Raw genomic sequence first — 27,286 nt, 5'->3', positions numbered from 1 at the left:
TAATACTCGGGTAGTGATGAATTATGGAAGAGCATGAACGTAGAGCCTTGACATAGCTTGTCAAGAACTAGAATAGTTAGTATAGAAGTAGAATGCTATTCATTAGTGATATGATTGAAAAGTCACGGAGTAATATAGAGTATTATCTTCGCATAGGAGCTAAGTGTCATGCGAGTATGGCAAGACGTGAGTCGATTAGATATCTATTCACGAAGTAAGTTATACAAGCATATAGTTTACCTCTAGTTGGATCGTATAGGAATCCGAGGTAAAAGGGATAACATGTATATATATTTAATACTCATGCATTTATAGACTCAGACTTTATTAAAGCTGTGAAGCGATTAGATATCTATTCAAATAGAAAGCTTTAACAAGATGTAGGTGTCGTGTCTCTTGTGATCCACACTAGGTTGGACATAAGGAGTTTCCACTAGGTGAAACGGGGTTAGCCGTAAGGAACCCGCACGCCACTGAGGGAGTGTCGTTGGTTATACCTTAGATAGGTTTCCATCGGTTAGATAGGGATTGCGCTCGGGGTTACTCCACTCGGGGCTTTTCGTAAAATAAACTCAGATAGTATTGGTTGTTACACGCTAACTTAATGAACCTGACTATGCATATTTATTAGACATGTTTATGTTATGTCATAGAGCCTTGACGTAGATCGTCAAGAAATAGTAGAGCCTTGGCGTATGATAGACGTTTGGCAAGTGCACCAAATACTATCGAAGTAGTAAAAATATCGATCCCACGAGGACTGTTTTTAACTTCAATAATTCAATTTCGTTATATAATTAGGATGTGTAAAGTTTATTTTTAGTTTGCCACTAGGCAGAAGATTTGGTTTGATTTTATGAAATCAAATAAAAGAGAAGATTTGATTAAGAAAATATGAGAGAAAGATGAGATCAGATCCGTCGAATCCTCTAAGTTCCCCTAATTGGTCTACTGCACCTATTTGTTATGAATCCTTTTCTAATTTACGATGATTAACAAAATAGCCCTAATCAATCCCTTGAGTTAGGAACCTCTTCTTAAACTACAGCCCCTAATTCCTTAGGTGGTCTAATAATTCTTGAAGGTTTTACCGAACGTTAACCTGTTATCACTAACAAACGATTATCTATTCCTAGACTAACCCTGTTTATTAGAACAATTCAATTAGGTCTGAGTTGAAAGCCATGGTCAGTGGTCATTCATTCTCACGAAATCAAGTTATATGTGATCAAGATATAAAAAGCATAAAGAACGATTGAATTGAATAAACTAGAATTGAATTCATAAACAAAATAGAGTTTCACAGCAACATGTGTCAATTAGGGTTACAAAGATTCATCTCGGATCTAATCTCTAAGAGATTTAGCTACTCATAATCGAGTTTACAAATAGCATAATCAATGAAATAATTAAAACATACATGAATTGGTAAAAGGTTGAAGAAATCGCCCTTCTAGCCGTCTCCGATGTCTCAAAATCGCACTTTGCTCTCCAAAATCGTAACCCTTGTTCTCACCAAAGAGTGCAGTATTTATAGGCAAATAACAAACTGCCAGCACAAAATCGCGCCGCGCCACTTTTTAGCCGCGCCACGATTTTGCCTTTACAGAACATAGTGAATTTTTCAACCAAAATCGTAGCAAGGCTGTAAATTGGATCAGCGCGATTCTTCTTGGCAGCACACCAGTTTTTCATCATTTTGCACTCCAAAACAGCTTAAATTGCATCAGAACTCTATCAAAATGTCACAATAAGTCCCTAATATTACGTAATGACAGGATGTCATCAGCGTAGATCGTAGAGAATTAGTATGATAGCAAGATAAGATACGTTGTTAGAAACATCGTATTATGCATTAGAGCAAATAGAGAAAGATATGCCGAAGACGATCATAGGTGTCCCCTAATCGTCCGGTTTAGAATCGTGTCATAATTATGTTAGACCTAGGCCTCGATATGTAGAGTGTATCTTGGCATTGCGGTATTAGTTCCCCTTGACCGCCATGACACGTATAGGAAGTGAAGCCTATAACAAGTGAGATAAGCCTATGACGGGTCTAGCATGCACTACCGTCTTGGAAACATGACCACACATGTATAATCAACCGCCAGGTTGTATCGTAGACACATGGTGACCGTAGGTTTTCCCCAGAGGTTACCTATAGCCTAGGATTTAGGGGAACTCGCTGAGACATTATGTCTTATCCCAATCCTTATTTGTTTAAGATAAACAGGTTGGATTAGCAAGCTAGTAGTCAGATGATATTTCAGTAAGCGTTCGTTCGTACCAGCTGCAGCATGATATGGATGTTCAAGGATACATTTGTCATAATTTAGAAAAGTTAAGTTGTATAATTAATGTACGAACGCACTTGGTTGTATAATATATTCATTCGAAGTTTATTTGTTGTAAATTTTTAATGTATCCAGTACTAAACTAATACACGTGCTAGACTTTCTAGATACGTCTAGTATGGGTGTTACAAAAAACATAAGGAAATAATATTTTTTAGAGCAAGAAAATTATAAGGATAAATTTTGTATTGTATATATTATGCTTTTTACTGGAATAAAATATATATAAATTTATGCTTTTTGTACTTTTCTTTTCTTATTATACTTTTTGTTTTACTTAGTATTTAAGTTTTTTTAACTAAACTTAATCTATAAGTTTTTGTTTGACAAAACTTAGTATATAAGTAAGTGTTTTACTTAGTATATAAGATTTTTTTTTCTTACAATACTTTTTAAGTACTATATATACATGTGTTCATTTGCACAAAAAATAAGACAACAAAAAACGAGTGTTCTTAGGGAAAAATAATTTTTTTTTTTTTTGGATGGGGAAAAACAAGTATTTTGTTGTCTAAAGAACAGTGTGTTCATTTTGCAAGAATATGGAAGATACTCACAACCCAATCATCGAGGGCTGTGATCAAAGCCTAACATCACCACCACCTTCACTTTTGTCCGACGATGAAATTTCTTTCTTCAACAACATGCTATCCTTTGTACCACTAACATCACCACCACCATCACTTTCATCTGAGGATTCGCTTTGCACCCAGCCATTACCCACTCTTCCACCGGACGTTGTCGAAGAAATCCTGTGTAGACTACCCGTGAAGCTCCTCCTTCAACTTCGATGTGTCTGTAAGTCATGGAATTCTCTAATATCTCATCCTAAATTTATAAAGAAGCACCTTCATCTGTCAACCACGCACCACATCCACTTCTTAAGCTACTCTGTTCCGTTATGCAAGATCATTCTCACTTCTTACCCACTCAACTCCCTTTTCACCAAAGACGGAACCACAAATGTCACCCAGCTCGAGTGTCCTCCATACAATTGTGACGGACATTATTTGAATCGCATTGTTGGCTCTTGTAATGGCATTCTTTGTCTTACCCAATATTTTGATGGTTTATGTGTTTTGTGTAACCCGTCCCTTGGAAAATTCAAGGAATTGCCCTCTTTTCAAAAGCCACAAGTGACATGCTTTGTAAACACAATTTATGGCTTTGGCTATGATGATGTTAACAATAATTACAAGGTTGTTGCTGTTTCGTATTACAATGCATCAGATAGTATTGTTAATTTTGTTAACAAAACTGAAGTGAAGGTTTATACTTTGGGTACCAATTTTTGGAAGAACATTCAGGAGTTCCCCTTTGGTGGTGTCCCTGTTGAGTGTTCGGGAAATTTTGTGAGTAGAACAATTAACTGGTTGGCATCTAAACATCAGTTTAGGGAAAGTCCATGCTTTATTGTTTCTCTTGATTTGGAAAATGAGACTTATCAAGAGGTTCCGAAGCCGGATTATGGAGAGGTAGATGATAATTTCTTGACCTTGGGTGTCTTAAGGGATTGCTTGTGTATGATTTCTGGTCATGATGTTTGGCTTATGAATGAATATGGAATTAAAGACTCTTGGACTAAATTGTATACTGTTTCTTACATGCGAGATCCTAGTAAGTCATATAACTTGTACAAGGCAATGTATATTTTTGAGGATGATCAAGTATTGCTTGAATCTGTAGGAGATTGGAATTACAAGTTGATTGTTTACGATTCAAGGATTATTACTTTCAAGTTTACTAAGTTTCAAAACAAGAGTGTTTATGATTCAAGGTATCGTGGCCCAGAAGTCTCTGCGGAGAGTTTAATATTGCCTTGGTCTTAATGCTAGGATTTAGATGCGGTGCTATGTCACTTGAGCACGAGATTCAATTACAACCTATATGTTGGTTTCTCTTATGCTATTTATTTTGTACTTGTTCTAATTATTGGTTACATCATTGTTCATTGTTAACTAATGGCCAATGAAATCTGCAGAATTTTGATTTTCATTTTATTTGTTTGTTAGATGGTTTGTGTTTTGATTTTCTAAGACTGGAATTAGGATTTAGATGTTTTACGAAGTCCATAGTATGTATGACGTTGAAATGCTTAAGCTGCACGGGTTTCTGAATATTTACTCCAAATCATTCCCAATGCATAAGAATTACGAAGTTATAGAAGTTTCAAAAGAATCACTCAGAGTTAATGTAAGCCTGCTATCTTTTTTTTCCCATTTTAATTGTCGCCAATTACGAAGTTATAAAAGTTACGAAGCCTAAAAGCACTGATTGTGCGGTTCCACCGATTGTGTTATGTGAGAGGAATTGGAACTTTACCTCACCCAAGCGTTGCGGAACGAATGACGAGAATGCTTTAGCTGGAATTTGTTTGTCCAACAACGTGGGTTTCTCTATCTCCATGCTTATTTCTGAAATTGGATTTGCATCTCCATGATTATTTCTGAAATTGGATTTGCATCGATGGTGTCTACACCTTGTGATTTCTCTGAAACTGGTGGTGGTTGCAAGAGACATGAAGAATGGTCAACGATGTCTTTCAATGTAGCCTCTGAACATAAGAGATCTGATACAATCAATGAATTCGAACCCGAGTTAACGACTAAATCAGAATCAATTTCTGAATCGGGATCCAAAACCTGAGAACTTGAATCTAATTGCTGCGATAATTTCTGAATTGTTGGTGGCACTGACATTGAGATTTAACTCTCAATTGTCGAAGATACAGATGAACAGGGTGCCTCCTAACTGTCCTAGAAATCACCGTAACATTCTAAGTGTTGTTAAGATTTCAATTGCTAAGGAGACAACATTCTAAGGAAAGAGTACATGTTCACTGACATATCCAAATCTACAAGCTCAGTGAGATTTCCAAGCTCTTCAATGAGCAAACCAATACAAATCCAATTTTAAGTCAACTCTCTTGAAACCGAATTTGAAGCTGTAGAATTTTGTAGGCGACTTTTCGACCAAAAATGAATGCAGAAAAGAAAACATTGTTCACTAAATATTCAAAATATTTCAGCAGACTTAGAATTTTTTAACCTGTTTTTGAAAAATAACTACCATGACGCACAAATGACATGGGCAACGATGCCGGATCCATTTCCACTCTCACAAATGACGTTTCGTAGACAGGGCAACGACGCCGGTTCTTCAAAGTCAGTCGTAATCCTATCATGGCCGCTGTTGCCTCCCACTCTTCCGTTCGATCTGATGCCATATATTCTTTGTAGGCTTCCATTTAAGCTCTATTTGACTACCTCTATTAACATTGATCTGTTGCTTTGAGTTTCTTATATATTATGTTAGTGTTTACAAAAGATATTGGAATGCATGGCCCAAAATTTTTGTTACCAAAAGATATACAAGATCGTCCCCAGCAATCGAAATCTTTAGATTAGCTCTGAGGTTGATAGGAATGTATCATAATATGTTAGATGACTGATAAATCAAATCTAACTCAAAATGTGAAAAGGCAGCAAGCGAAGATACAAAAAGGCTTAGCAAAATGCATCTGGGGTGTGCTTGCTAGCGCTACAAACAGCAAACCAAGCTCAAACCCGATACAAACAAAGGCGAGCACCCACAAAACAACAGAAAAACACCAAAGCAACTGATAACAGCAAGAACCGATACGCGGGTAGAAGAAAAACAGCAGAAACCGCAGCCGTTTCTGGGGATGGATTATTGCAACGCAAACAAGACAACAGAGGTCCATTTTCTCTTTTATTACGCGTACAACATTCCATTTTATCCCATTGTTTCCTTCCCTCTAACCACATTGATCTAGGGGATGCTGAGTTGGAAAGGGATGTAAAAAAATCACATGTAGATTGAGTTAGTTATACAAAGAATAATTGGAAAGAGAGAGAGGTATGCTAGAGTTCAGTTTGAAAAAAATGAAGAATCATTAAGAAGCACAAAATGAGTTTTTTAATGAAAACTATTTTCAACAAGTAAACTTTGATAAAAGAGACATGAATAAGGTTTCTTAGAGAAGGAAAAAATAAGTTGATAGAGATACGCGTGAAGATAAAAAATTGCAAAGAGGGTCATATATATATATATATATATATATATATATATATATATATATATATATATATATATATATATATATATATATATATATATATGAGAAAAAGACTGGACCCTCTTCCTATCACAGCTTAAAATTTTTGAATAATCTTTACTTTGACAAGAAAGATATAATCTTTTTGCCTCTCAATGACCCTTTTCTTTGTACAATTCTAATTATTCATTCTTACAATTCCAAAAAATAGCAGTAAGGTAAACGCACATGACATCATATTATAAATCAGTTTTTTCGTATTATTTAGTTCTGGTGTAATCCACACTAACTACAGACCATGATAATTTATCTGTTTGTTTGTGCAAATTGTATTTGAATTTCCGTAGGTGATAGGATATAACGAGATTTGTCTAGGAAAGCTTCTATTAATGATAAGGACAGCTTCTTTTCATGCACACTCTAATGTCTCTTATTATATTTAGTTTTCGTCCCAAAACGATATTTCCCAATTCTCTGAATTTGCTATTATTGAGCAGCTTGTCTCTAAAGTACTTTGCCTTTTGTCGTAATGATCATGGTTGTGCCGAGCCCATTTCCGCATTTAAAATGTTGAATAATTTGATCAAAAGGCAAAGTACAATAAGGGATAATTTGAATAATTTAACATGTTGCTAATTTTAATAAGGCAATATAAGGCAATAAGGGAGATATGGCTATGGAATAACAATGTAGCATTCGAAATGAAGAATTGGTAGTTACAAATATGTCACAATGTTGCTGGTGATTGCTGTCTTAAGACTCTTCCAAATTTTTCGAGTCCAGCTGCTACTACACAATTCAATCACTTTCTTACCATTCATTCTCTTGTCGTGATGGTTCACATATTTTAATTTTATATGTTAGCTAAAGTTTTTTTTTTTTGGTGGTGGCCGGGATTTTAACCTCAAACCTTGCATATATTATGCATTGTCTCTGCCAACTGAGTTAAGGGAGGACGTTAGCCGAAGTTCTTGTTATAATAATATGACAAAGATATGAATATTTAAATTTTGCAGAGGTATATTTGCAAAAAGGGAATTTTTTTTTTTTTAAGAAACATAAAATTAGAAGTAATATATTGCGTCAATTTTTTGAATATATTAAAGAATGTCATGTGTCTAACAAAGACACTAACACATATGATTAATTTCAATTATACCATATTCTTAAAGTACTATATATACCGTAGTTGATGAGTCCATGTCAATGTTAAGGTTTTCTTTGTGGTTGTGTCTACACATATGATTAAGTTCAATTATATCATATTTTAAATACGTTTTTCATTAATTTTTTTATTGTACTGTCTAATTAATATACTACTTTAACTTTTGCAAAGTAATATCTTCCATCTTACGTTTACCTATGATAATAGTGAATACATCAATATTTATCAAAATTTATTCAATGAAGAATAAAAAGTCAATGTAGTCCTTAAAATATCACTCCCTCGTAGATTTGACCCTTAAATTATTTGACCCTCGAAAGTTATATTCCAATTCATCAATATTGTGCATCAAATTGGTGAGATACTGATAGTGATATTTTAAAGATTGAACTTATTGTTTTCTATATCTATCTATATACTAATAAGAAAATTAATGTCCCATGAATTTACCATTTTGCCCCTCATTTTTTATTTTTAATTTACCATTTTACCCCTAACTAATTTTTTTAATTATTTTATAACTTTTATATTTTTAATAACTTTTAACTATTTTCCAGTTTTTATGTTTTTAACTATTTTTTAATTTTTTTTCCCAAATTCAGTTGTTTCTACATTGTCGTTGTGGGATATTAAAGTATCGTTTGACCCAGCTTTTTTCCAACTTCTCTACATTTTTAAGGAGAAGTTAGGCCAAACACAGTATCAATTAAGTACTTACTAAAAAAAGTAATTTTATTGAACGCATAAAATTAAATGGAATGAGCTTTTGCCAAAAGCTATTGAATGTTACTTTAAAAAACTATTTCTCGACAACTTATTTCACGAGCACCTCTTTTCAACTCACGCTGGGAACCTTTTCTTTTATTTTTTAATATTATATTTCAATATGTTTTTCCTTCCATTTAACTTTATTTTTTTTAACCGCTCCATTTACATTTTTAAAGAGATTCCATTTAATTTTATTATCTTTTTTTCAAAGAAATTTTATTATCTTTTTATCACTTATATATTTAATTTTAATATCGTTTAATCATCACAACCTCATAAATATTTTTATTCACGCTGTCATTTAATGATCCCAAATATTTTTATTTTCTTTCTTCAACCTCTAACGTTTAGAGTAATATTTTATGTCCGTCTGTCTGTTTTCCTGTTACGCTAATGCATATAATTTTTTTAGTGTTGCTGGGTTGAGTGCTACCTCACCAATTTTTTTTTTTAACTATCAATTAAGTACTTAGGATACATATATGAGTTGGTTTGTACAAAGCTGAGCTTTCAGAGCATATCTGCTTGGCCTAAGGGAGTGAGCATCTTCTGATGCAACGTCAGGAAGATGTTTATGTTAATGTATTTCCCAAAGGCTATTTAACCTTGGAGGCATTTGGTGATTAATTTTCTGGAGAATTCTTGCTGTATGGTTTATCCTTTAATTGCTTAATTTCTGCTCTAGAATGGTTATTCCTACACTCTGCTTATTCTCATGTTTATGTTTTGTTTTTGTTTTGATTTTATTGGCCGATGGTAAGATTTGTTTCTTTTTGATTAAATTTAGGTATACTTTTTGTTATTATTGTGTTTTATTTCCATGGAATTTAAATTTCTAATTCAATTTACAATAGAAACTATTTGTTCTATGAAATATTTATAATGTTTGTGCAATGTTCCTTAATTTACTCATTTTTTTTGGAACAATTTTTTTACAAGATACGTTAAACAAATTTAAAATTTAAAATTAAAAAATTAATGGTAAAATTAAAATATAAATTTAAACAAATTTAAATTCAATTGAAGGGCTAAGAAATTAATGGTAAAATTAAAAATTCAATTTATAAAACATTCTCATTCAGGTACATGAGATTAAGACTATTAAAAATTTAATTTTTTTCATTGTTTATATTTTAAAATTATAATTATACACGAGAAAAGTCATCACTGATACAAATTACATAATAGTTATTATGCATAAGACTGTAACGCCCTCATAAAAGAGTCTAGAATTTTAGAAAGCGTTAAAATTTAATACCGGGTACATTAAATTTCAATATAGAAATTTACCTGTGATGACTGATAATGTGCATATGTCTTTAGGACTCCTGACTGATTATCTGATAACTTTACATATTATCTAGATGATATATGTACTAACTGACGAGCACATAATATTATACATAATCTGATACATAATTCCCATAAACTGATATGGACTAAAATACATCACAACAAGTCCCGAGACATACTTCCACATATACACGTCATCAATGAAGCACCATAATCAACCTGTAGCCTTTCTTAATCTTTCTTCTGGGATGATTGTGTACCTGAAAAATAATAAATGGAATGGGATGAGACATAATGTCTCAGTGAGCTCCACCTATCCTAGGCTGCAAGAAATCCTTGGGAATACCTATGATTGCCCTCTGTCTAAATTCAACCTCTCTGAGGTTATACATCTTTAACCTGTAACTCTGATATCGTAACATAACTGAATATTTAATCTTAATATCTAACAAATGTGTTAGTAAAGTTAGCGTTGAACAAACAATTATCTGAGTTGATTTTACGAATAAACCCAGGTGGAGTAACCCCGGAATTTATTCCTCTGATAACCGGTATATATAAAAATTTTCCAACTGGCGGGAAACCCAACTGACGGGGATACCGGACTCCTCTGATTATTGTGGGGTCATCCTCACGGATAGTGCCTGTTCCAACTGGCGGGAACCTTTCGTATCCAACTGGCGGGATAGCGAAAGCCACAATTTAATAAATCAATTAATGTCATATCTGTTAGTGAGAATTAAACTCTCGTCTCTAACTGAAAATGTGTCAATAACTATTCTCTTCTCAAAAATGGTATTTTACCCGGCTTAGTGACTTACCCATAACTCTTATTCATGGCCAATTTACTCTAAACATTCTTTTACATAAATAATAATGCTATATGGTAATACGTAATTAGAGGTCATAATAATACATTTCGGCTACACGTTCGGTAATAATGAGAATTTATATTCTTAGCCAAAACCAAACCATTATATTACCTTAAAAGTGTAAATTACATTAGCTAAGATTTGAAACAAAGTAATAAAACCAACAATTCTCACTTTCCAAAATTATAGCCGAAATGTGCATATTTATTCATACTTGTGCAAAACTTGTCATAAATTATTTTTCCTCTAACTCATACACTACCATAAGCATAATTATCAATATAAAACCATTTTAGAGTACACTAGCAAGGGTAAATATCTTAAGTCATAATGTCTATGTTATGTCCTAACATACTAGATCATAATCTATAATTTCTAAAGGCATAATTTATTCTAAACATTCTTTTATATTAATACTCATAGCAATATGGTAGTATTTGGTTGGAGGTTCTTATAATACTTTTCGGCTACATATCCGGAAAAATGAAAGTTCAATCCGTAACCGCCATTAGTCGTGTATTCATTTAAAAGTTTTTCATTCCCATTAGCCAAAGATAGAAAAATACCAAATATTTAACAAATTTCTAATTTCCGGAATCTAGCCGAAATCTTACACATATTTCAAAAATGTAATGAATCCTTGCCTAATAATTTTCCTCCAACTTCTATACTAACATAAGCATGGCAATTAACATAAAAGCAAATTCTAGAATATATTAACAAGGGGTATTTAGCCTAAACATAATAGCACTAACTATGTCCTAATGCTCAAAATCATAATTTATCAATCTAATAGCATAATTGAACTACCCAAAAGGGAAGGTTTACTAACTAAAGGAACTCACACTCTTGTGGAGGTTCCTCTTGAACACTTGTGGCACAACCTCCAAATCCAAGCCACTAGTTAAGTTACTCCTCCTTCCAATAGCTCCTACAACATTCAAACATGTCAATAACATCATTCCCATAACATTTTAAACACTCCAAAAGCATGAATTGGAACATTTACACCAAGAGAATTTTTTCCCCAAAAATGAGGGTTAAAGGGGCGGCCTTCATGGCTAGTTGGAAGGAAATGCATTTTTGTTGCTTACCTTGCTCTTAAAACATCATGGGTACCTCTTTTAGCATGATTTCTAGCAATTTCCCATGAATTTGGAGACAAAATGGAAGATTGGAAATAGATGATTAAGGGGCGGTTTGCACTATTAATGGGGAGGGAAGAATTTTTTGAAGCTTGTTTGATGCAAACAACACCTCTAGAAACCCTTAGGCATGGCTTAATTGATGATTATTGGAGATTTGGAAGTTTTGAAGATGTTGGTGAAGTGATGAGGAAAGGGCCGATGGCCTTTAGGAAGAGAAGAAAGAAAATATCATGATATTTTTAGAAAGAGAATGAAATAGAATTGTGTAGAAGTTGGAATGAAATAATGTTTATAAAATGAATTTTGGTTGGCAAATACCAATTTTGTCCCTGCTTAAAATTTTCATAGACAATTTGACAAAATAACTGACACAGATAAATGTCAAATGACAGTGTTATTAAGCGGGATATTACACTCTACCCCCCTTAAGAAAATTTCGTCCTCGAAATTTAGAGTTTATCTGGAAATAGATACGGATTCTGATCTTGCATCTCAGATTCTAAATCTATGGTTTCCAATTCCACTGGCTGAAAAGGATCGAGAATGAATTTTTCATAACTGAGAAACTTGAAATACTTCATGTAATTCTGACATTAATGCTAACTGATATGTCTTCCAATCACCTGGGTCGAAAGGTTTGATAATAACCTCCTTAAGTGTAAGTTGTGGAATACATTATACATTTTGAACGTAGTGTAAAGCAAAGCTAACCAATGCATAAAATATTCTTCGGGTAAATTTCTAGTTCCACATACTCCTTATAAATATGTCTTAGGTTACTATTTCTTGTTGACCTTCACTAAGTTCTGGAAATATCTCATACACTTATTGGAGTAACACTTTTATTGACTTCGTCGATTCTTATCTTTCCATAAACAGATCCAACCTTTGAGGGGGTTCTTCATGATACGACTAATTCCAATAAAAAAATTTATTTCTGAGCTATACCCCATATAATGAGGTCTCATAATAATAACCACACCATTCTCCGTATAAGATCGTTTCTATTCGGAATATTATCTGACATTAAATTTACCTCAATGAATGTAAGAACTGATTCAATTTCCTTCATTATGCAACACATAAATATGAGGTGTTATTGCTGATATCTGCTATGTTTTCTGTGGAATGAGTCCAAACATGGTACTACCTCAAATAGCTGATGGAAGTACTAACTGACGAGTACAATCCATAAGTCATATTTAAATACAAAACGTACTAACTGGCGAGTACATTAAATGTAATTCTTATATGAGTAATAGTGCACTAACTGACGAGTACACAATACACGAGGTAGTACGACTGATAACTAAATACATGACATATATCTGTAGTCATTCGACTATACTTCATCTGCACTAAACTTTCAACATTCTTAAATTAATCAAATTACACTGTCAAAATAAATAAGATCCGTAATCATAAATTTTCTCATGAACTTACTCTTCCAAAAATATACTTTTCTTCCTTGAACATTATTATTCTGTCCGTTACTATAAGGAACGTATTATCTCAGTCTTTCTGATAATTCCATACTCGTTACCTGAATTGGTATAATTCCATATTGTATATCACATAAAATTTTTTTAACTTGTATGATATCAATCTTTTCTTTACCTTCAAAAATACGGAGTTTAAAACTCCCAAACTTCAGAACAGAATTGTGTTTAAGCATCCGCATTTCTTGTTCTGAGTAGTATCCTTGCACTTAAATACCTTTTACTATACCTGATATTCCATAAGTATTTCAAACCAAAATAAAATCATCTTGATACAATATCCATATTTGTTACCTCATACATGACTCTTTCCCAGCTAAACTGATACTTTTAATTCATTCTTTGAAATCACCAAGTCAACTGACTAAGTTACATACTAGAGGTGATTCCAATGTTTCTTAGATTTAACAAGGTAGGAATACTTTCGTCCTACTCTCATTAATTGAACTGTTAATATCTCTGAATTATGTGGTTTGAAAATTATTAGCTTGTCTCTTAAAATTTTCCATGAATATCTCTTTTCAAAGTATAAAATTATTGCACATCCTATCACTTCTTTACTGATTAATTTTCCGCTGCGCCACTCTGATTTGTTATCTTACATCGATTTAGGCATACCAATTCAATCATAATGTAAAATTTCCCAATCTCATTACTACATGTTTATTCAATTCTTCTAGCCATCCTTCGAAGCTTACATGTCCTAAACAGAGAAGCTAACTTTACATTTCTTGCTACTTCGAGTACTAACTTATATTACTAGCAAACTATTTCCAGGTATTAAATCTTTCATTAGACATATACTGTACACTTGTTCTCGCAAGGTGTTCCTTGAATGATTCCCACATTCACATTGTTTATAGTAAAACATACTCGACAATTCGCAGCTTATTTCCATTCTTTTTCATTCGTGTCGTGCTGATAATTACACTTACGAGCTCCCTTGAGATAACTTCAATTCTCAAAATCCATTCTCATCGACCAAGTCATTCTTTTAGTTTTTAGAACAATTACGTGAGAAAAATCATCAAAAGAAAATATGTGATTCCTTAATACTTTACTTCATTCTTAACACTTTCGCACTAACAACAACCCTCCATATAACGGAACCTCAAAATAACTTCTCAAATTCAAAAATCTTGGTTAATCCTTATCACATCAACTTATTATATTCATACGTTAACACATTCTTGTCCCCTTGATAGAGCTTGACATCATTCCTCCATTAGTTCACTGAATTTTAACAATTTATTATTTAATCTTTAGTTTCCATTCCAATCGAAAAATTGCATTTTATTTCTTACCGCTACTGGAACCTCTTTCTACTTACTGCTAAGCTTGTGTTACTTAGTCCATGACAACTTAATAACTCATGATAGATGCAGGGATCTGATACAATTTCCTTAGTGGTCAACTCTCGTTAGCTTAGTTTCTCTGCAATTTCTTGTCAATAAAAAAATACATCATACTTTGTTCCATACAAGATTTTTCCACTACCAATCATTCATTCTTCTTGACTGTCACGCCACATAACACATTCACTTCCTGATTCATAAATCTGGCACTAAAGATTCGGGAGGTTTGACTAATCCGGCATAGTTTATCTGACTTACGTCATCCATTCATTGCTCACATTAAGGGGATTTCCTTGTCTGCTCCCAAAATAATTTACTTATTCATTAATTAGTTCACTTCAACAATTCAAGCATCAAAATCCGGCTCGTTTCGGCATTCAAGTCCTTAACTTCTTACATACTCTACATCCACCGAGAGCTTTTGGATTCTATGGTTCATCTGAAAATTCTCCTCATATCAAATTCCTCTTCTGATCCCGTAGTCTTAATTACGCCTTTAGAAATATTTCTTCTATACCTTACTTATGCTTCTTATACTGCGGCTCCTGTCAAGCTTGCAATCATCCCTTAATTATCCTGAATCTCTTACTTCTCCGGTATCCACATAAAAGTGTCGTTCAACAATATTAGAGTACACCATCTTAATCTTAGCATTTCCCTTACGTCCTCGAAAATTTTCTGCTTCACAGTTTATTGGCCACCATTTGGCGTCGAATACTCCCTTATCAAAATTCGTTACAAAACCTGACACACTGACTTCTCTTCTTCGTACGCTTCATTCCTCCAAGGTCCAATTCAGCTCTCAGACATTTGTCCTAACTATCATATACTAGTCTGAGTTGATCAGGCTCAACTAGACATGACATTTAGAATAAATATCCGGAACCCAATGGTCCCACTACTTTTTTTTGAATTCTAATGACCCAAGGCACGATCTGAATCGACCAGCTCTGATACCAAATTGTAACGCCCTCATAAAAGAGTCTAGAATTTTAGAAAGCGTTAAAATTTAATACCGGGTACATTAAATTTCAATATAGAAATTTACCTGTGATGACTGATAATGTGCATATGTCTTTAGGACTCCTGACTGATTATCTGATAACTTTACATATTATCTAGATGATATATGTACTAATTGACTAGCACATAATATTATACATAATCTGATACATAATTCCCATAAACTGATATGGACTAAAATACATCACAACAAGTCCCGAGACATACTTCCACATATACACGTCATCAATGAAGCACCATAATCAACCTGTAGCCTTTCTTAATCTTTCTTCTGGGATGATTGTGTACCTGAAAAATAATAAATGGAATGGGATGAGACATAATGTCTCAGTGAGCTCCACCTATCCTAGGATGCAAGAAATCCTTGGGAATACCTATGATTGCCCTCTGTCTAAATTCAACCTCTCTGAGGTTATACATCTTTAACCTGTAACTCTGATATCGTAACATAACTGAATATTTAATCTTAATATCTAACAAATGTGTTAGTAAAGTTAGCGTTGAACAAACAATTATCTGAGTTGATTTTACGAATAAACCAAGGTGGAGTAACCCCGGAATTTATTCCTCTGATAACCGGTATATATAAAAATTTTCCAACTGGCGGGAAACCCAACTGACGGGGATACCGGACTCCTCTGATTATTGTGGGGTCATCCTCACGGATAGTGCCCGTTCCAACTGGCGGGAACCTTTCGTATCCAACTGGCGGGATAGCGAAAGCCACAATTTAATAAATCAATTAATGTCATATCTGTTAGTGAGAATTAAACTCTCGTCTCTAACTGAAAATGTGTCAATAACTATTCTCTTCTCAAAAATGGTATTTTACACGGCTTAGTGACTTACCCATAACTCTTATTCATTGTAACATCCCGCGTATTAGGAATTAACGTAATGTCTGAAAACGATGCAAATGCGCACGTTTAAGCAGAAGGGTATAATAGTCATTTGATCTTAAGGACTATTTAAAGGAAATTGGTCCAAAAATCTTCATTCTTCATTCAAGTTTCTCTCTCTAGGTTACAAACTTTTTCATGTCCTCTTTTCCCTCTCTAGAACCGAACCAAACCTTCAAATCTATTGTTAGAGTTGTTCAAGATTTATGAAGTATGTGATCAAGTGAACTTGGGTGTGTAGGAGCAAGCAACTTTAACCTATTATCTTTCTCAATCAAGTGTAGTGTTTTCTAGGGTTTTGGTGGTTAGAGACTTGTAAGCAACTTCAACACTTCAAGTGAGTTCTTAGATAGATTTCTATCCTATTGGGGTGTATGTATAAGTTAGCCATGCTTGATTTGAGTTTAGATGTTATATGTAGGTTCTTTTTATGATTAGTACAAGTAATATGATTGTTTAAAGTGTTTTGTATGTGATGCCTTGCAATTCCCTCATCTGTTATAATTGCTGGATGGTTAGGAAGGTTAACAGGTTCAAGCAAGTGATTCAAGGTTTCGAAATCTGCAGAAACCACTGATGAGCTACGCTTATAGCTTGATCCACGCCATTAGCGCAAATCTGAAGAATTTGGCAGAGAAGTACGCTAATAGCGTGGCTGGGGCGTGGCAAATTCCCAGTTTCGCTATTAGCGTGGCTTACTGGAATCAAGTCCTTTCCTGCAATTTCGAAACCCTCTTTTCTTTCTTCTACTTTTGCCACTTGATTTGTTCTTAATGGAGTAATTATCAAACATTTGTACTTACACTCAAACCTCTTTAACAATCAAAGAATCACTTCCTTGCTTGAACAAGAAACATGGAATCCTAAACATTAATAACTTTTGTTTAAGAGATAAAGGGAAGATACAAGGGACATGCATACTTTAAACAATGGGGTAAAACCCTAGGATAGAATATATATATATATATATATATATATCCTTTATGGAACCCTTAATTTCAATAGTTATCAAGAACTCTAGGTGAAGCATTACTAGAGATATGAATAAGAGTGTATCAAGCATTTTATGTACACTTATGTATGATACGTTGCGAAGAATAAATTTTACGCTTATGAACAAGCGTGTATATGTATGAATATGAACATGATAATGCAAGATGTAGGTGCTCGTGTCCCTTGACATCCACGATAGGGGGATACAAGGGGTTCTCGACCTAAGGGGAACGATTCAAGCCGTAAGGGACCCGCACGACACCGAGGGAGTCCGATGTACGTACATCGGTCATGTATGGGATAGTTCTCGGGGTTACTCCACCCGGGGCTCTCCGTAAAACGAACCAAGATAATGTTGTTTGATTCACGCAAACATAATGACTAAACGAATATGACTATGCATGTGATGATTATGTTAGATCATGAAATGAATGATTTACCGAAGATGAACTTAGGTTTCCCTATTCGTCCGGTATAGGTTGTGTCATGAATTAGTGTAGACTTCGGTGCGTTCAACGTACCTTAGCAAAGCGGTATTAGGATTCCTTCACCGCCATGGCACGTATGATATAGTAAGCCTATAACATGTTATGAAGATTCTAAGACGGATTCTAGTGTGCACATCCGTCTAGACATAAATGACCACACACACGTATAATCAACCGGCAGGTTGTATTTTAGACACGTGATAACCGTCGGTTTTTCCCAAAGGTTATCACTAGCCTAGGGCTAGGAAGAACTCACTGAGGCATTATGTCTCATCCCACTCCTTTTTGTTCAGGTTCGCAGGTTACGCAAAGTAAAGGTAAAGAAAAGGTCGTGGAATGATCGTGTTCTCTCGGAGATATCATGGTGTCGATTAAGGATGCATATGTTATATTATGAGTTGTGACTTATATATTATGTTGTTTTGTACTATGTTGTGACAACACTTGGTGTAATAATGTAACATAAGAACCTTGGATCATGGTTGTATTTAGACTTAAGACATTGATGTTGTATCAATCTTGTATAATTAATGTATCCAGTATCAATATTAGCACTCATTTGAATATTCTAGATATTTTCAAATATGGGTGTTACAATTGGTATCAGAGCAGGTCGATTCAGATCGTGCCTTGGGTCATTAATGATACAATACAAGTAGTTGTTCTTTTTGAGCTTAGGATATTGGTCCTCATTGTTATATTTGGTTAAAACTGATCACTTTGACTCAAATATGACAGTTAGAGCGACAATGTCTGGAGCGCGAAGGGCAAGAGGCCGGCCAAGAGTTAATCGGAATGAGGAGGAAAATGTTAACCCTGATGCTCAGATGTGGGCGCAGTTAATGCAGCAAAACCAACAGATGATGAATATGATGCAGCAACAGATGCAGCAGCAAATGCAGCAGAATGCTCAGGCTCAGCAGCAATGGGCTGCAACTATGCAGCAAGGTCCAGGTGTTTTCCATCAGCCCCCACCACCACCTCCCATTGTGGGAAATCCAATCTTTCGAGAATTTAACCGAAACCATCCTCCAGAGTTCGATGGTAGTGGTGAACCACCTGAAGCAAAAAGGTGGATCAAGCAGATGGAAAAGATTTTTCAGATGGTTAACTGTACCGAGGAAGATAAGGTGGTCTTTGCAACGAATCAATTCCGAGGTGTAGCGCTTGATTGGTGGGAAACTGCTCGGCGTAGGATGGAGACTAATGGGTTAGCTTTGAACTGGGAGAATTTCAAACAAGTAATGAAAGATAAGTATCTTCCTTTGTCATACAAGGTAAGGAAGGAACAAGAATTTCTCCACTTGAAGCAAGGTCATATGTCGGTGACAGATTTTACGAAGAAGTTTGAGGAATTATCTTATTACTCTACTCACAATGAGTATGCGGGTAATGAGATGTGGAAGGTCAATCAATATAAGCATGCTTTGAGGGGAGAACTCTATGCTGTAGTGAATGGGAAAAGGGTAGAGGATTATGATGAGTTGGTGCATAACAGCTTGGAGGCCGAAAGAGGTTTTGATAAGGCAGCTAGAGAAGGTTCTGGGGCAGGTGGAAGAAGCAGAGGTAACTTTGTTGACAAGTATCATGAGAAGTTGAAACCTAAGGGTTCTCCAACTAGAGGAAAGTACACAGGTCCACCTAGAACTTATCCAATTTGCAGGAAGTGTGGTAAAGCTCATCAAGGAGAATGCAGGAGAGAGTCTGGCAATTGTTTTGCATGTGGTCAGTCAGGGCTCTATGTGGCGGATTGTCCAAACAGAGGAAATAAGGGCAAGGGTATAAGCACTACAATGAGTAAAGGAAGAGTGTATTCTCTTGATGGTAAGAAGGCGCTGGCAAATGAAGACTTGATTGGTGGTACGTGTTTTCTTGGCCAGAATCCTGTTAATGTTTTATTTGATTGTGGTGCATCATGTTCCTTCATTTCATTTCAATGTGTTGAGGCTCTTCAGTTGTCTGTTTCTTTGTTAAATCCCCCTATGAAAGTAACCACAGCCACTGACGGGAGTATTGTTGCGAATTATGTTTGTGAAAATTGTCCCATCACAGTATCTAGCAAGACGTACTATATAGATTTAGTATGTCTTTCGATGAAGCAACTTGATGTTAGTTTGGGTATGGACTGGTTGTCAGCTAATCATGTATATATAGGATGTGCCGAGAAGAGTATTTACATGCCAACTAGTGATACGGTGGAAGGAGTAGCCTTGTCAGAATTGATTAAGCACACATATCAGATGGCTCAGTTTATTTGTGCTCAGGATAGGGGATTTTATGTTATGCTCACCGTGACTTTAGAGTCAGACTTAAGTCCAAGTGACATTCCTATTGTAAGTGAGTACTTGGATGTTTTTCCAGCTGACATCACTAACTTGCCACCGGAAAGAGAAATTGAGTTTTCGATTGATTTGATTCCGGGAGCCGAACCAGTGTCAGTAGCACCTTACAGAATGTCTCCCCTAGAACTCAAAGAATTGAAGACTCAGTTGGAGGAGCTTATTCAGAATCATTTCATCAGGCCTAGTGTGTCTCCATGGGGTGCACCAGTTTTGTTAGTCAAGAAGAAAGATGGCAGTATGCGGCTGTGTATTGATTATCGTCAGCTGAATAAGGTGACGATTAAGAACAAGTATCCCTTTCCAAGAATTGATGATCTTCTTGATCAACTTAAAGGAGCATCAGTGTTCTCAAAAATTGATCTTAGGTCGGGTTATCATCAGATTCGTATTAAATCCTCAGATGTGTCTAAAACGGCTTTCAGGACGCGTTATGGACACTATGAATTCCTGGTTATGCCTTTTGGAGTATCCAACGCACCAGCAGTCTTCATGGACTATATGAACCGGATTTTCCAACCTTATTTAGATCAATTTGTCATTATTTTCATTGATGACATATTTGGTTTATTCTAAGAATCCGCAAGAGCATGCACAACATTTGAGGATAGTGTTGGATATTCTTTGGGAAAAACAGTTATATGAAAAATTTAGCAAGTGTGAATTTTGGTTGTCAGAGGTTAAGTTCCTTGGTCATGTAATTTCTCAAGGGGGCGTGGCCGTTGATCAATCTAAAGTTGAAGCTGTTCAAAATTGGACAAGGCCGAAGAATGTTTCAGAAGTTCGAAGCTTTTTGGGCTTAGCCGGATATTACCGACGGTTCATCATGAAGTTTTCTCAGATTGCTCTACCTTTAACTCGACTCATGAGGAAAGAGGTGCCATTTGTGTGGGATGAAGAATGTGAGAAGAGTTTTAGAACTCTGAAGAGGAAGTTAACTCAAGCTCCAGTCTTAGCCATACCCGATCCGGAGAAAAAGTATGTTGTGTTTTGTGATGCATCTTCTAAGGGACTTGGTGGTGTACTTATGCAAGAAGATAATGTGATAGCTTATGCATCTAGGCAACTCAAAACGCATGAAGAAAACTATCCTACTCATGACTTAGAATTGGCAGCCATAATTTTTGTTTTGAAGATATTGAGGCACCATTTGTATGGAGCACATTTTGAGTTATTTAGTGATCACAAGAGCTTAAAGTACTTGTTTGATCAAAGGGATTTGAACATGAGGCAACGATGTTGGATGGAGTATCTAAAAGATTTTGACTTTGATTTGAAATATCATCCGGGAAAGGCCAATGTCGTAGCGGACGCTTGGAGTCGTAAAGCCATAGCTCAAGCTGAAGTGTTGATGCACACTTGTAACATGTATGAAATGGTCCGAGACCTTAATCTTGGAGTCACTGAAGTTGGCGATGGTATTTGGTTGCACAGATTGGAAGTTTCATGTGATTTACGGTCAAGAATCATTCAGGCTCAGGTTGTTGATTCAGAACTTCAGAAAAGTAGTGTTCACCCAGAATTCTCTATGGCTTCAGATGGAGCAATGTTGTTTGAAGGAAGGTTATGTGTTCTGAATGACCAAGAGCTTAAGAGATTGATTTTGGAGGAAGCACACAAGAGTAGTTTTTCAATTCACCCTGGTGCTACCAAGATGTATCAAGATTTAAGGAAGGATTACTGGTGGCCTGGTATGAAAACGGATATTGCTGAATTTGTAGCACGGTGTATAGTATGTCAACAAGTCAAGATAGAACATCAGAGACCAGCTGGTATGTTACAATCATTAGAAATTCCTCAGTGGAAATGGGAGCACATTACCATGGATTTTGTAGGAGGTTTACCCCGTACTCAGAGAGGTCATGATTCAATTTGGGTAATTATGGATAGACTAACCAAGTCAGCTCATTTCTTACCAGTTAAATCTACTTACAAAGCATCGCAGTATGCTGAATTGTTTATTTCAGAGATTGTCAAGCTACATGGAGTTCCAGCAAGCATCGTGTCAGACAGGGATCCTATCTTCACTTCACACCTTTGGAAGGCGTTTCAAAGGGCCTTAGGGACTCGATTGAAGTTGAGCACGTCACATCATCCGCAGACAGATGGACAGTCAGAAAGGACTATCCAAACTTTAGAAGACATGTTACGTGCTTGTGTTTTGGAAGATGGAGGGAGTTGGAACCATCACTTACCTTTGATAGAATTTTCCTACAACAATAGTTATCACTCAAGTATTGGAATGGCACCATGTGAGGCATTGTATGGTAGGAAATGTAGAACCCCTTTGTGCTGGGCCAAGGTTGGAGATAAAAGTATCATTGGGCCAGAGATCATACAAGAAACGACTTTGAAGATTAAGTCAATACAAGAGAAGATGAAGATAGCTCAAAGTCGTCAGAAAAGTTATGCGGATAATAGACGAAGACCTTTAGAGTTTGAAGAAGGTGATCATGTGTTCCTGAAAGTTACGCCTAAGCTGGGCTTGAGAGGTGTTTTCAGAACCAAGAAGATGTGTCCTAGGTATATAGGACCGTTTTTGATACTTAAACGTATCGGACCAGTAGCTTACCAGTTAGCTTTACCTCCAGCTATGTCGGGGTTGCATGATGTATTTCATATATCTCAATTGAAGAAGTTTATTCCGGATCCTTTTCAACCAATTGAACTAGACTCTATTGAGCTAAGGTCAGACTTGACGTTCCAGCCGGAACCAGAAAGTATAGTTGATCGTGATGTCAAGTCTCTCAGGAACAAGGAGATTCCTATAGTGAAAGTGGTTTGGAAGGGGTCACCAGACGGGGAAGCTACTTGGGAACTTGAGTCAGAAATGTTGAATCAGTATCCGCATTTGTTTTCAGGTATTCTCTAAATTTCGAGGACGAAATTTTTTTTAAGGGGGGTAGAGTGTAACATCCCGCGTATTAGGAATTAACGTAATGTCTGAAAACGATGCAAATGCGCACGTTTAAGCAGAAGGGTATAATAGTCATTTGAGCTTAAGGACTATTTAAAGGAAATTGGTCCAAAAATCTTCATTCTTCATTCAAGTTTCTCTCTCTAGGTTACAAACTTTTTCATGTTCTCTTTTCCCTCTCTAGAACCGAACCAAACCTTCAAATCTATTGTTCAAGTTGTTCAAGATTTATGAAGTATGTGATCAAGTGAACTTGGGTGTGTAGGAGCAAGCAACTTCAACCTATTATCTTTCTCAATCAAGTGTAGTGTTTTCTAGGGTTTTGGTGGTTAGAGACTTGTAAGCAACTTCAACACTTCAAGTGAGTTCTTAGATAGATTTCTATCCTATTGGGGTGTATGTATAAGTTAGCCATGCTTGATTTGAGTTTAGATGTTATATGTAGGTTCTTTTTATGATTAGTACAAGTAATATGATTGTTTAAAGTGTTTTGTATGTGATGCCTTGCAATTCCCTTATCTGTTATAATTGCTGGATGGTTAGGAAGGTTAACAGGTTCAAGCAAGTGATTCAAGGTTTCGAAATCTGCAGAAACCACTGATGAGCTACGCTAATAGCTTGATCCACGCCATTAGCGCAAATCTGCATAATTTGGCAGAGAAGTACGCTAATAGCGTGGCTGGGGCGTGGCAAATTCCCAGTTTCGCTATTAGCGTGGCTTACTGGAATCAAGTCCTTTCCTGCAATTTCGAAACCCTCTTTTCTTTCTTCTACTTTTGCCACTTGATTTGTTCTTAATGGAGTAATTATCAAACATTTGTACTTACACTCAAACCTCTTTAACAATCAAAGAATCACTTCCTTGCTTGAACAAGAAACATGGAATCCTAAACATTAATAACTTTTGTTTAAGAGATAAAGGGAAGATACAAGGGACATGCATACTTTAAACAATGGGGTAAAACCCTAGGATAGAATATATATATATATATCCTTTATGGAACCCTTAATTTCAATAGTTATCAAGAACTCTAGGTGAAGCATTACTAGAGATATGAATAAGAGTGTATCAAGCATTTTATGTACACTTATGTATGATACGTTGCGAAGAATAAATTTTACGCTTATGAACAAGCGTGTATATGTATGCATATGAACATGATAATGCAAGATGTAGGTGCTCGTGTCCCTTGACATCCACGATAGGGGGATACAAGGGGTTCTCGACCTAAGGGGAACGATTCAAGCCGTAAGGGACCCGCACGACACCGAGGGAGTCCGATGTACGTACATCGGTCATGTATGGGATAGTTCTCGGGGTTACTCCACCCGGGGCTCTCCGTAAAACGAACCAAGATAATGTTGTTTGATTCACGCTAACATAATGACTAAACGAATATGACTATGCATGTGATGATTATGTTAGATCATGAAATGAATGATTTACCGAAGACGAACTTAGGTTTCCCTATTCGTCTGGTATAGGTTGTGTCATGAATTAGTGTAGACTTCGGTGCGTTCAACGTACCTTAGCAAAGCGGTATTAGGATTCCTTCACCGCCATGGCACGTATGATATAGTAAGCCTATAACATGTTATGAAGATTCTAAGACGGATTCTAGTGTGCACATCCGTCTAGACATAAATGACCACACACACGTATAATCAACCGGCAGGTTGTATTTTAGACACGTGATAACCGTAGGTTTTTCCCCAAGGTTATCACTAGCCTAGAGCTAGGAAGAACTCACTGAGGCATTATGTCTCATCCCACTCCTTTTTGTTCAGGTTCGCAGGTTACGCAAAGTAAAGGTAAAGAAAAGGTCGTGGAATGATCGTGTTCTCTCGGAGATATCATGGTGTAGATTAAGGATGCATATGTTATATTATGAGTTGTGACTTATATATTATGTTGTCTTGTACTATGTTGTGACAACACTTGGTGTAATAATGTAACATAAGAACCTTGGATCATGGTTGTATTTAGACTTAAGACATTGATGTTGTATCAATCTTGTATAATTAATGTATCCAGTATCAATATTAGCACTCATTTGAATATTCTAGATATTTTCAAATATGGGTGTTACATTCATGGCCAATTTACTCTAAACATTCTTTTACATAAATAATAATGCTATATGGTAATACGTAATTAGAGGTCATAATAATACATTTCGGCTACACGTTCGGTAATAATGAGAATTTATATTCTTAGCCAAAACCAAACCATTATATTACCTTAAAAGTGTAAATTACATTAGCTAAGATTTGAAACAAAGTAATAAAACCAACAATTCTCACTTTCCAAAATTATAGCCGAAATGTGCATATTTATTCATACTTGTGCAAAACTTGTCATAAATTATTTTTCCTCTAACTCATACACTACCATAAGCATAATTATCAATATAAAACCATTTTAGAGTACACTAGCAACGGTAAATATCTTAAGTCATAATGTCTATGTTATGTCCTAACATACTAGATCATAATCTATAATTTCTAAAGGCATAATTTATTCTAAACATTCTTTTATATTAATACTCATAGCAATATGGTAGTATTTGGTTGGAGGTTCTTATAATACTTTTCGGCTACATATCCGGAAAAATGAAAGTTCAATTCGTAACCGCCATTAGTCGTGTATTCATTTAAAAGTTTTTCATTCCCATTAGCCAAAGATAGAAAAATACCAAATATTTAACAAATTTATAATTTCCGGAATCTAGCCGAAATCATACACATATTTCAAAAATGTAATGAATCCTTGCCTAATAATTTTCCTCCAACTTCTATACTAACATAAGCATGGCAATTAACATAAAAGCAAATTCTAGAATATATTAACAAGGGGTATTTAGCCTAAACATAATAGCACTAACTATGTCCTAATGCTCAAAATCATAATTTATCAATCTAATAGCATAATTGAACTACCCAAAAGGGAAGGTTTACTAACTAAAAGAACTCACACTCTTGTGGAGGTTCCTCTTGAACACTTGTGGCACAACCTCCAAATCCAAGCCACTAGTTAAGTTACTCCTCCTTCCAATAGCTCCTACAACATTCAAACATGTCAATAACATCATTCCCATAACATTTTAAACACTCCAAAAGCATGAATTGGAACATTTACACCAAGAGAAATTTTTCCCCAAAAATGAGGGTTAAAGGGGCGGCCTTCATGGCTAGTTGGAAGGAAATGCATTTTTGTTGCTTACCTTGCTCTTAAAACATCATGGGTACCTCTTTTAGCATGATTTCTAGCAATTTCCCATGAATTTGGAGACAAAATGGAAGATTGAAAATAGATGATTAAGGGGCGGTTTGCACTATTAATGGGGAGGGAAGAATTTTTTGAAGCTTGTTTGATGCAAACAACACCTCTAGAAACCCTTAGGCATGGCTTAATTGATGATTATTGGAGATTTGGAAGTTTTGAAGATGTTGGTGAAGTGATGAGGAAAGGGCCGATGGCCTTTAGGAAGAGAAGAAAGAAAATATCATGATATTTTTAGAAAGAGAAGGAAATAGAATTGTGTAGAAGTTGGAATGAAATAATGTTTATAAAATGAATTTTGGTTGGCAAATACCAATTTTGTCCCTGCTTAAAATTTTCATAGACAATTTGACAAAATAACTGACACGGATAAATGTCAAATGACAGTGTTATTAAGCGGGATATTACAAAGACAACTTGTCATTCATACAAATTTTAAATTAATTGTTATACAAAAGGCAAATTGTCATTGCTAAAAAGAATTTTTTTTCCAAGTCTTCATCTCCCTTATTATTGCTTAAACTCGCATATATGAGACAAGTTGTCGTTGATACAAACTTTAAAATTACTATTAAACATGGCCCAAGTAGCCACCAATACAAAATGTAATATAGTTATTAATTTAATATACATGGGATAAGTTGTCTCTAATACAAAGTTCAAAATAAATATTATATACGAGACAAGTTATTTATGAAAATATTTTAAAAATAATTATTAAAAAAAGACAAGTTGTTGATATAAATTTTAAAATAATAATTAATTTATTAAACACGGGACAAGTTGTCAATGATAATTTTTTTGAAATAATT

General features: G+C 35.2%; 1 protein-coding gene and 1 long non-coding RNA gene across 2 annotated transcripts; one reads left to right on the top strand and one right to left on the bottom strand.

Annotated features, from left to right (window-relative positions):
• Positions 1–2,792: 2,792 nt before the first annotated feature.
• LOC146936143 (F-box/kelch-repeat protein At3g23880-like) lies at positions 2,793–4,349 on the top strand. The gene has a single exon (XM_085751138.1). The coding sequence runs from the start codon at positions 2,897–2,899 to the stop codon at positions 4,181–4,183; it is 1,287 nt and encodes a 428-aa protein (XP_085607264.1). The 5' UTR covers positions 2,793–2,896; the 3' UTR covers positions 4,184–4,349.
• Positions 4,350–9,597: 5,248 nt separating this feature from the next.
• LOC146936142 (uncharacterized) lies at positions 9,598–27,009 on the bottom strand. Its single transcript, XR_015030467.1, has 5 exons — positions 26,416–27,009; positions 26,167–26,252; positions 11,625–15,843; positions 11,376–11,461; positions 9,598–9,918 (listed from the first exon to the last, which is right to left on the bottom strand). It is a non-coding gene; the product is annotated as an uncharacterized LOC146936142 (long non-coding RNA).
• Between the last annotated feature and the right edge of the window lie 277 nt (positions 27,010–27,286).

This window comes from Medicago sativa, chromosome 3, assembly GCF_051527215.1.
Source record: "Medicago sativa cultivar Bolivia chromosome 3, Bolivia_mono, whole genome shotgun sequence".
NCBI classification, from domain to species: domain Eukaryota; kingdom Viridiplantae; phylum Streptophyta; class Magnoliopsida; order Fabales; family Fabaceae; genus Medicago; species Medicago sativa.
Note: the sequence above shows the minus strand (reverse complement) of the source record. Positions and strands in the feature narration are given on the sequence as shown.